Consider the following 12,106-nt stretch of genomic DNA (forward strand, 5'->3'; position numbering starts at 1 on the left):
TATTTGAATCTGAGAAAAGGCACTTTCAGCAGTAAAAAGGGCACTGTCGAAAATTGAATCCGCCTCTGATATATTATTGAGCTAAATATGTATCATTTAGCTAAATATATAAATGTTTAACTAATTATATAAATGTTTAACTAAATATTTTAACATTTAACTAAATATATATTTAGCTAAATGTTTAACTAAATATTTTAACATTTAACTAAATATATATTTAGCTAAATGTTTAAACATTTAACTAAATATTTAGCTAAATATTTATATATCATCAAATCTCTTGTTTTGGTCTTAATATTCAATGCTAAATGTTAAATATGAAAATAGAGATAAATCAAGAAATTTAAGTTAAATATTGAGTTTTTGTTGTATTTTTAGTTTAAATATTAAAAGTGAAAAATTTGCACAAAAGTCGAGATTTAACTATATATATATAAATTTAAATTAAATATAGTGTTTTTTGCTATATAAAAAGCTAAATAATTAATTTACAAACGGCGCCCCATAAAGAAAAACATATCCCACAAGACTATGCAGAAACACACATCATATAATTGGTAATAGTTGAGTCACAAATAACAAAAAAATAATAAGAATCAGAAAAAAAAATTGCAGAATTAAAAATAAGGGGAATAACTGTTGTTATACCGACAGATGGCGTCTCTTTAAGTTTATAGTTACCGTTAAGATGTCGGACGTGTGATTACTTTGACTTTCTAATTTGTTTCAAAATCTAATAATAATGCAGTGAAAGATGATTTATCTCTGACGACTTCTGCAAGATTAAACCGTAACACATGGTATGTTTTGCTTTAGAATCGTATGCGTTTCTATCTTATTTTTAGGGCAGAGTGAAGGTAGGATGTGGATGGCGATATGCCATGATGGGGGTGCCGTGACATGCATGGTAAAAAAAAGTTATTATGCTGTACATCAATAATTTACAATTCGCGTGAATCATCAACTGATCGATAGACTAAACATCTATCAATAATATACGCAAACAAATATATGTATGTCAAATCGTTGTTTCAACAAACCAAGATAAATCCTTTTGAGAATAGCCATAGGCCTGCCATTGGGCATTGCCATCAGCAGCCATATTGGGCTTGGGGGGGGGGGGGGATTTTTAATAGCAATGCAAAAGCTTTTTTAAATTTTTAAATCTGACTAAAATTGAATATTCACTAGTTTTCCAACCCCCCTCCCATTTAAGAAACCAAAAACAATTTCAAAATCAATTATTATAATTAAGAAATAAGAATGTTATTGGACTTTTATGACGCAAAATTGCAAAAAATGAAAAAAAAAAAGTGACCAAAGCGAAGACAATTTCTCAGCAACCATTGAAGATATAGGCATCAAATTTTCAGGAAACATCCATCCAAACATTAACTATTTATTGGAATTTTTAAATTTGGGCTATAAGCTTATAATTATTTCCTTTGAAATATAGCCTGGGTCTTTCTATGAGAAAATAAGCTTACGTGTTTACTTTCTCAGTGACGAGCGCCGTTTTTGCCTTTTCCTGAGTGATAATTTTATGTTTTCTAAATATAAGAAATAAGTCGTAAATACATTTCTAAATGTCCAAACCACGCTCGACACAAACTCTGATTTCGTCTCAACACGAAAAGTGCAAAGTCATCGATGTTGGTGTTCATACAACTTCCCGAAGACGTGGAACAAAAACTACACACTGTCATTTTTTTTGACATTGATAAAAAAAAGTATCAGTGGCGCCTCTAGCGAGCTTTTGCACTGCTATTGTTAATCCCATTTCACCACGGCATATGGAATTTAGTTCTGGAGATATTTAATTTTTTTGTTGTCCACCAAATCCCATTGCAACCCTTCATAGACTCGATCTGAATGGTTTTTGATCATTTTCTCACAGATTCTTTGAGCGACATATAATATAGTAATATACTAGATTACTACTAAGCTCATATTAGAAGGCCTATTAGTATTACAGTATTTTACTTTTAGATCATCCCAGGTTTTTGATGATTTTCTCACAGTTTCTATCCACAACATACCGGTAGTCATATCATAAGCTTTAAATATAAGATAGGTCTACATGTACGGTAGGTCTCTTACGGTAAATTATTGTACTTTATAGATCATCCTTGAATTTATTAATTGTTTACTTCAAAGTTCCATGCATTTTTGTAGGCAGATTGTTTTGGACACAACTTCTAACCATAGTTCTACAGCACCAGTCCATAAACTGTCTCTTTATCAAAAATCTGATCTGACCTCCCCCATTTCCATAAAGAACACTCATCTGAAATTGTTTACCAAAAGACCATTTTGATTATTTATAGAGGGGCAACTGCACATTTTGATCACATTTGTCAGTCGACACATTTACATTTGCCCCCAAAGAATTACAACCCACCAGTTAACTACTTCCAGGTGACACTACGTAGTACGACTCGAAAATGACTTGCTATTTCTTCAATTTTTAATTAAAATGGTTAAAACTTAAAACTTAGCGACCTATCTGGAATTGTCGTCCCTTTACTTTCTACCGTGTGGGAACTAATTTCAGATCAAGCTACATAACCTTTCTCTCTTGAAAAATCGTGGTTTATTTACTTCGCGGTATTGAAGACTGCCATGCTTGACCTAGTTTTTTGTAATATACAAAATCGAACAGGGGTGTGGGTTTGGCTTGGGGTCGTTTCGTCCTACTTGCATGTTTAGATGGTTGTTTCGATCCAGTAAAATATAACTGGAACTTGCTTTTTAAAGAGCTAATTACGGGCGGTAACATGAATTTGCCATACATGTGGATCCTCCTTCACAAGACATTATTAACCGAATGCACCCAATTTGTGGAATACCCTTATACCCCTAAATGATATACGAGTGACCCATTTTGTGCAGTCGCAGTGGTAATGTTTATGTTCCGAGAAATTGTCAGTATCGAAATATGTTGAAATAATGGATTTTTCAAACTGACGGGTGTTAAGACTCAACGAAGAAAGTAATGGGATGACAATTCCATGTAGGTTGTTAAATTTCAACCATTTTAAATAAAAATTGAAGAAATAGCAAACAATTTTCGAGTCGCAGTGTTGCCTGGAACAGACAGTAGGCAAATCATAATATTGATAAGCACCATTTATTATACCATATTTCAGTTGTGAACAACAAAAATTTTAAAGGTTAGTTTACATTGGATCTTGGGTGTCAACACTCATCATGAATTCAATCACAGCTTTAAAGGGAAACCTAGGATTAAGGAGCAGTCGTAAGTACATGTTAAAGTTTTAAGATATAGTCAATAGAATGTTCTGTGAAACTAAGAGGCCAGAGAGCATCAAACTGTTAAAAATAATCAGATGGTGAACATATTGCATCAATATGAGTGGTACATACAGATGCTTTTTAATTTCCATTGTGTATTTCAGCTTTGTCTCCAACATCAAGTAAACTATCAACTCAATACCTTGTTTTAGATCACATGGCCAGTCACTATAAAAAAATTAGTAAGGCTAAATGTAAGTATTCATGTTCAATCAATGACAGACAGCTGTGTAAATGTTTTGGTAATGTTCTTTTACAAATCAAGGACTTTGTGTCAACAAAAAGCTCAGTATTTCCTCCTTAATATTGTCAACAAATTGATTAACTGCCATAACGATATGTCCGCTAAAGTTGAGATCCTAAATGGACATCTACCTGGAATAGTACATCTTATTAAATGCATCTACTCTAGCTCCTTTTACAATCTACAAACTTTCTGCCCTTATATAAAGTGTATAGGTGAATGCTGTTATAAGTGTATAAATTTATTTTGCCCAACTATTATTGGTAAATAAGCTTTCAGATAAAAATATATTTTGTAATTGGAATAGATGACCGAATTATACAAAGGAACATGTCTTTAAAATGACTCTTCCATTTAATAACATGTTGTTTAGTGGTCTACCATCATGTATATTTATAAGCTTAGATTTTACGCTAATAAAATAATGTTTTGTTTTAATTTCATTTTCTAGCTGCCATTGACAGTACACGTCCAAAATCAATGGTATGCAGTCAAAAAGGTTTGTATAATTTTTTTCTCAGTATTATGTTGTAACATTATGTAACTGAATGTATTGTAAACATTGTAATATTTCTTAGGCCATGATTACAGTGTACAACTTTATTGTTTGTTCAAGGGTTTGTATGTGTAAACTTTGGATATGTTCTTGAAAATTTGAAGAACTAATTTATAATATTTTCTTGGTTATTCTGGGGTTTTTTTTAGCAAGAGATAATCAAAGACGTAAGAATATTTCACAAGGTCTACCAACTCGTACAACATCTCAGATCTCTAGGCATACACCATCACCAAATCACTATAGAACAGATGAACACTATAATGATGCCTTATGGGTAAGAGTATGATACATGCAGTTAAAGTGTGTCAAGATAATTGTTTAATTCAAGTCAACAAAATAGACCAATATTGTTTCCTTGAATCAGCAGTGTTAAATCTCCAACATGTCAGAAAATTTTGAAAGAAAATAATTCAAAGGAATCAATCCTAACTTAAGTATTATAAAAAATAATAAATTATGTAGTATTAGTAGTAATAATAATGCCATCAGAATTCAAAAGTTTTCAATTGAATTTTTGAAACTTCATGAAGTTGTTCTTTTTGACATCAGGTATTTGTTTTTCACACTGGTAGATGTTTTTCCTTTCAAATTTTTACTTTCAAAGCTCAGTACTGAAGTCATATATATTTTAAAACTTGCTCTTTGGTATTTGTAGACAATTTTATATTTAGCATCTTTGTTGAATATAGTGGCTGGACAAGCCCCTGTATAATTATGTTTTCTACTTAATTATATTAATAACGGTACATATTTTTTACTTTTGTGATATGTAAAGATTTTGTCATAAACAAAAGAAACATGACAAATTTACACTTATTTAATAACTACAACCTAGGCTATGGCTACTAACTTTCAGTGGTAAGAAATTTCAAACAATTTGCGTATCCCTTATGTTTTAATTAAAGTTTGAAAATGGCTTTAAACCTTCTTGCTTTACTTAAATATCTTTTACTATTTCACCGTGTCGTTGCTTTTACAACTATATGTTTGAGTTATTATTGGCTTACAGTTAAAACCACCAAACATGAATTGTCTTTTAAATTTATTTGATTTTGTTCAGGATGTGTAGTGTCTGTCTTTGTTCTGTCACCCTTTTTTGTCGCTCTCCTGTCTAAAAGTTATCTAGAATGTAATTTAGGGGTGTCCTAAACAATTGATCATCATAATGTATTATTACACTTTATAACTGTTTATTGTTCTAAATGATATTGATAGTAAACAAGAACTTTCTGGTAAGCTTCTAAAAAGAAGACAGAGAAAATACTTCAACTGCATACAGCAGACAATAAATAGGTGTTTTGACCATGCATATAATGTAGGATACACACTGCTGTGCTGAAGATATCATACTGTAGATGCTAATACATTTTGGCAAAAGAAAATGGTTTTGCTTAAAATTGATTTTCAACAAGATCAATTCTAAAGGTATTATTGATCAGTGATATCAGTTGTGAAAACCCAGCAAGATTTGAATATAGCTTATAATTATGTATATTCTTGATTGGATCACTGGGGTTGTACAATGTAACTTATATTTTAAATGTGTATTTTTAGGATGAGGAACTTGAAGATGAGGATGATAGATTAGTTCAAAGCATAATGAGAACGACACTACAAACAAAACCTAATCCCAGCCATCATGCAACGTTCAATACCAATCATGCACAACATAATTATCATCAACAAGATGTCTATGATTCTCGTAACTTTGAGACGACAAGACCTGTTTCACAGCGATCAATGCTAAGCAGTGCATCGCGACTCAAGCTGGCATTAGCTGCCACAAAAGGGCCAAATGATGGTGATATTCTGGAAAAACGAAAGGAAGTCTTTAACCAACCAGAAAAACCATTTACACCTCGAACACTTAAAACAGACAGAAAGTCAAGACTAAGCGAATACAAATACTATACACCACCAAAGAAAAACAAGAACAAAAGTCAGGAAACATCCAGAGAAAAACAGATAGATAATCCCAACAAGGAAAAAATTGATAATCAGCCTAAAGCGAAACCTCGAAAGCAATCTTCCCAATTTCAACCTGAACACACAATGTCTAGTACAATGATGCGTGAAAGCTTTCAAACTCGTGATTTTAGTAACAACTACAATAAAAGCAATGCAGATGTTCCTCCTTTAGACATTACAGTTGACAATGATCATCGGAATTGGTTAGAAGAACAGGCTGGAAAAGCAGAGTTCAGAAGAGAAAAAGCACCACACATTCTGCACTCCAACATCAATGATGATGACCCCTCTCAATATATCCAGTAATGAATTTTTTTTTTTTATGTTAATTGTTAAAGTCCCGATGTACCGTTTTAAGCAGTATGAATCTCTTGTAAACTACTATATTGTGAAATATGAATCTCTATTAGGAATATTAGTCAAAAAATGATTCAATTCCATTCAGTATTTAGAAAGATATTCATTGATCTATGCTGCTCGCTATGCAATAAGCCCACCGTAATTTAGTTCTTAATGAAAATTTAATGATGGGGCCCAGAGGTCGCAGTGGATCAATTTCGAGTTGCGTAAAAATATGAAGACATTAAAATTTTTTGCGTTTTTGCTCTCTACATCTGCGTGATTTAGGGTCTCTCAAAATACTCAATAGAAGCAAGTAAAATCGTTACGTGAACATCCCTATTTTAAGCGTCCTTATTTCATTGATACTGTATTTTGTCTAATGACGACTGAAGGTTGACGGCATATCTATGGTTTACGGCACAGTTATTTCGATTTTTCACTTCGACAGGAAGTAAAGAGCAAACTATCGCTATGAAAGCCAATATTTGATTGGCTAAATGTAAACAGTTTATCGTGTTCTAGCTAATCCAAAGTCTTGTATGACTTTATTGCTTCCAGTGCGGCAAAATAGGGGGTCTCAGAATAGCTACATATAAAATAGAAGGCTTACTGACATGAACTTAAAGATTATGAACGAAATAAGAGGAAATATAAAAACCTACGGAGACTATGTACAGTTCGGTAGCGGTGTGTAAATGCCGCGTGAAGCATGGAAATTGATGACATAGTGTAAAAACTACGAAATAGTATAATCTACTAATTGTCCGTGAATATTTGGGTTTATTTTGAAAAAAATGCGTGAAAAATGCAGATTTTTGCGTGACTGCGACCTCTGGATGAGCCTATTATAAATCGGATTGAATCCAAGCCAGAACATTATTTAGCGTTGTATATTGATTTGGTATCATTAAAAGTAAATGTTAAATTAGCGTGGATTAAGCAGTGAGAATTTTGAAATTTTAGTGACCAATGCCAATTGTGTATCATTACTTTAAATATTCTGTAAATCTTGCATTCAGTTGGGGAAGATCTCATTCAAATGCAATTCTCTTAGTGCACTGATTTTAATCCTAAGATTTTTTGTTGAATAAAAATACCTCAGAAATCTTCCATGATAGTAGATTAGAAAGAATATTTTTTGTGTATGGTAGAAAAAGTGAAGTCTATTAGTAATTAGAAATGTATCAGTAACAGTTATGCTGTAAATGAAAGTATTGCTATGTGTTGTTAAATGATTTACTGATATTAGAATAATTTAAAGTTTGTTACTTTCCACTATATTTGTTAAATATCCTTCCACTTTTAAAGATTTTATTTTTGATTTAAGTGCTTCTCCTAATTGTGAAAGATATAATTTTATATGTGTAGTAGAGTTGTTGTTATTTTATGTAGAAAGAAAATTTAGTAGTGCATATATAATGTATTTATATATGAAATTTGGATTTCAGTGATCACTTTAAAGTACTATAAATATAAACATAATATTCTGACTTGTATCAAAATATTTTATATTAAAAAATTTGACATCTTTTCACATTTTATTCTTTTACCATTTTAGGGGTCTTAACCATTTTGGGGGTCTTTGCCCATGTTACCTATGGATTGATTGATTTAGCACCAAAGTGATTTTTGTTTTATATTAGCTCATTTCCTTTAAATTTATTTCTTGATAACAGCTTGCCGTAAAGTCAATTTGCAAATAAGTCCTGATTTCCAATGATGTATGAAGCATCAAAATTAAATGTCTCAGAATGTTGCCTTTAAGTTTGTATTGATTTTGAAGAATCATCAGTACAGCTGTGAACAGTTCTAATGAGTGAAACTGTTTTAACTTACAGAGATGAGGAACAAAAATACGTAGATTTTGCACATGGTATAACTAAAGATATTATCAGTAGAGGTGTATATACAGATAGGTAAGATTATTAAAAAAATTTCCACAGGAGTTGAAATTCCAAGATTCTGTTTTACCTTGTGGCTTTACGTTCAGTTCTTTAGCTTCATTCTACCTTACAGAAAGCTGTGTTCATGGGAAGTAATAGACAAAAGGTCTAATGAGTCATGCTTATAATAAGCCCATAGTAATTAGTATCAGACTAATAAAATGATTTTCTAACTATCTTTTACCCATACATTAGAAATTTAACATTAAATTTTATTTGTTTTCTTTCAGAATGCTAAAGCAAGTTTTTAATGAACACTTTGAACGAAGAAAGCATGAACTGGATCAGGTGAGTTTTTCGGTTTCTAATGTTCTTTTCTGTGTATCTATAATAAATGGGTGATTGTAAATCTCGTTTGAGAGATACATTGTAATTTAGCAATTCTGACACCAGATCACAACATGTGAGAATGATCTTTTCATGATTGCATAAATGCAACACTGATCAATTCTTTCAAATACAAAATGTTGAATTCAACAGAATAGAATTGTTAATAATCATGATGTTACAATGCAGACATGGGGTATAAAATGTGGCTTTTAAAAAGGTAGGGTCAGTACAATTAGAGCTATGTGGAAAATGCAACATTATCAGGTTGACATCTGAACACTGAGAACAAATCATTGTGTATATTAGAGAGGGCATGAGTATCAGAACCATCACACAAAATTTTTTCAAAATTGTATTTTTGTTTGTATGGAGATGAACAAAATATTTGGCTGTTGTTACTGATAGACTATGCATTTGGTAAAACCCAGCTGTTGACCTTCAAATATTCATTTAAACAACTAATTATTACTTACTGTTCTTTCAGGTGAAAATGAAACGTGAACTTGATAAATTGCGCCGTGAATTAGATCTTCATCCAGAAGTCGGAAATGACAAAGACTATGTTGATACCAGACGTAATATCCACTTAACCAATGACACTTACTTAGGCAGAACTGCTGAAATTGACACCATTCTCCAAAATAGCACTTCTCGTTACCATACAAACACTGCTGATAGTCACACAATGCCCCCAAATACTTCTAGTTACTTGGAAGAAACTGCTGATCGTTTTACAAATGATACTGCTGGTTATGTGGAAAAGACTACAAACAATGAAACCAAAAATAGTCAACTGGAAAAAACTGCCACAAGTGATACAAATGAATCAAATGGTTATTTTGGAAAAACTTCTGATTCAAATAGGCCTAATTCGAGAACAAGGTGGTCTATTGACTCAACCAATACCTTGAACTTTAATAGCACCAAAGGTGAACTACTGAGTACCATTCAATCTGATAATATTGAAGGTGATAATGATGATCTCACATCAACACAAATATTAGATCAATATCAGACAATGATGACAATGAAGGCTAAGGATGGTGAAGAAACAGATAGTCAGTATCAGAGTAGCCAGAGTCGTCAGAGTCCTGACAGTTCCAAACATCATGTGATCTCTGAATCTAAAGATGAATTCCAAAATGATAACATGAAGACATTGAAAGAAACCAGTGTACACCAAACTGCTGATGAAGATGAGGATTATAATGCTGAATATGAAGATGATTATGAATCTGATCATGATACAGTCAAACATGACTCTTCTGACGATGATTTTTAACTTAATAGTTTTCCACCATAGATCAGAATACAAACTATAATAATAATATGTACATGAAGTGCTTTTAATAATTTTTCTAGTCCCAAATTCCTAAATCATAGTGAGGGTTCTCATACAATCAACAAGGTTTTGATTTTATATCTCAATAGAATGAATTATAATTATGGTTATTTTGTGTAGTGTTCTAGGGAGTTTATCCTGGGAAATTATTACTTATGATGATACAATCAAGAATATTGGAGGATTTGTTTCATTTATTTCCAAAAAGGTCATGTTTCTGTTAATAATTCCCTTATTAAAAGGTAATCTGTAATTAGTTTTACAATCTATTTATTATGTATTATGTATTAATTTTGTTTTATTGATGTTTCTAAAGAACTCAACTGTCTCTGATCATAATATCTATGCTTTTTATATCATGTTTTTACATTTCAAGAATACTGTATTTTTGTCCACATGTACTGTCCATTTTAATTGTGATAAGACTTATATTAGAATTTGGAATATTTATTTGATAAATTTATTGTTGAATATTGAGTTGAATACAAAACAATTTTATCAATTTCATGACAGGAAACTTAGAATTGTAAATTATTTTCCATCAGTCATTACTGAATTGAGTGTGGTAGATTTATATTCTGTTCTATGAATTAGGACATTGTGACATTCCTAAATAAATGAAAATAAGCATCAGGTCTATGTATGTGTTGTAAATTGTAATGATAATTAATTTATTTATTTCTATTTGTTAATCATTTAAATGTCCTGTGATATTTGTTCTAGATGGCAATATAGATGAAGATATACTATTTATTTAAATTTAAAAATGTTATTTTTTTGTTTATTCACATGTCAAATTGATCTGAAAGTTGTAATAATCACTACAGTATTCTTGCTATCTGTTTATTTGCTCACCCTTTATAGATTTTTTTTTTTCTAAATAAATAAGATAATTAAAATCGGTCAATAATTAATGAGCCAGTTATATTTCATATTGGGATATATCATAGTACACCTCTATTCATAGTAGCACTTAATTCAAGCTGTTCAAATCTGTTCTGCACAAAAAGACAACTATAGATTTCTGCAATGAATCGCTGCCATGTTGAAAAAGCAACAAAAGAAATGTCAGGTTGGTATGTTACTCTGAATAGATGCATTGCATAAAACTTGCCAAATGTTTTTATTGTACATTTGGGTCATTCCATGTCAAGTGGACCAAATTTCGGAAAATTGGGAACATGACCCTCTCCAATTTTATATGTAATACAAAATTATACCCCGCTAGGTCGAAAACTCCCCGAGATGTGGCCATTTGGAATTAGGGTACTGAAAAGGATCGTGAATTCGGTAATTTTTTTTCAGGTTTTCGGGTGCTTTAAACTCACATTTCTAATAGGAGTAGAATTCTCCAACTTTGTAATCTAAGACAGTTCGTGCCACCAGGTGGCAAAATGTAGAATGAACCATTCACTTTTTTTTTTCAGGATTTCCACAGCCACTGGCAAAGTCACTATTTGTATACACAACCTCCAAAATTGGCATAGTTATGTCTAGTTTGTCTTTTATCAATTTACAAAGGATTCTGAGTCGATGGGATATCCTTTCCAAATACATGTATCCAGGTTAAAATTCTGAAAAAGTTTGATAATAAAACTTCAATTATCCTACTATACATGTTACATAATTAAAGTCCATCTTGTATATTTGATGGCTTATATTTTTAATTGGCACTTGAAATCTGTGCGGTGATGAAGTTTTAATGGCTATTATGAAAAATGTTGACTTTTCTCGTTGATTTTAAAATAACTTCTAAATGACCGATACTCCTCAAACGTGTCTATTTAGAGTGATTTTTTGGGTAGATTACGAATAAGCAATCATTTGTAATGTACATTGTATTGTTCTATTTTTTTTTGCCTCCCAAATGAGAAAAAAGAATGGCTCTTCCACTTCACAAATTATTGGAATATTGGGCTTTGACAAACACAATCAGATTAAAATTAATTCTGAAAGACTAAGGCCCCTAGTATTTGTTATTTTAGAGCAACTTATAATGTAGTGGCTACAGGGAGTATCGGTTCAATTTAAGTTTGCTTTCAAAAACAGGGAAAACTTGT

The 12,106-nt window shown here is 31.5% G+C and overlaps 1 protein-coding gene across 3 annotated transcripts; it reads left to right on the forward strand.

Moving 5' to 3' along the window:
• The first annotated feature begins 685 nt into the window (after positions 1–685).
• Positions 686–11,699, forward strand: LOC126822292 (spermatogenesis-associated protein 7). Of its 3 annotated transcripts, XR_007680756.2 has the most exons (10): positions 686–803; positions 3,153–3,262; positions 3,423–3,512; positions 4,014–4,061; positions 4,268–4,395; positions 5,676–6,391; positions 8,270–8,347; positions 8,605–8,662; positions 9,189–11,118; positions 11,474–11,668. XR_007680756.2 is itself a non-coding variant. In XM_050551089.2 (9 exons), the coding sequence occupies exons 2-9, from the start codon at positions 3,214–3,216 to the stop codon at positions 9,984–9,986; spliced, it is 1,965 nt and encodes a 654-aa protein (XP_050407046.1). In that variant the 5' UTR covers positions 686–803; positions 3,153–3,213; the 3' UTR covers positions 9,987–11,699. The 3 variants fall into 3 exon arrangements, 2 of the variants coding, with proteins under 2 accessions (XP_050407046.1, XP_050407047.1); XM_050551089.2 differs by having other exon boundaries at positions 9,189–11,699; XM_050551090.2 differs by lacking the exons at positions 8,270–8,347; positions 8,605–8,662; positions 9,189–11,118; positions 11,474–11,668 and having other exon boundaries at positions 5,676–8,252.
• The last annotated feature ends 407 nt before the right edge of the window (positions 11,700–12,106 follow it).

This window comes from Patella vulgata, chromosome 5, assembly GCF_932274485.2.
Source record: "Patella vulgata chromosome 5, xgPatVulg1.2, whole genome shotgun sequence".
Taxonomy (NCBI): domain Eukaryota; kingdom Metazoa; phylum Mollusca; class Gastropoda; family Patellidae; genus Patella; species Patella vulgata.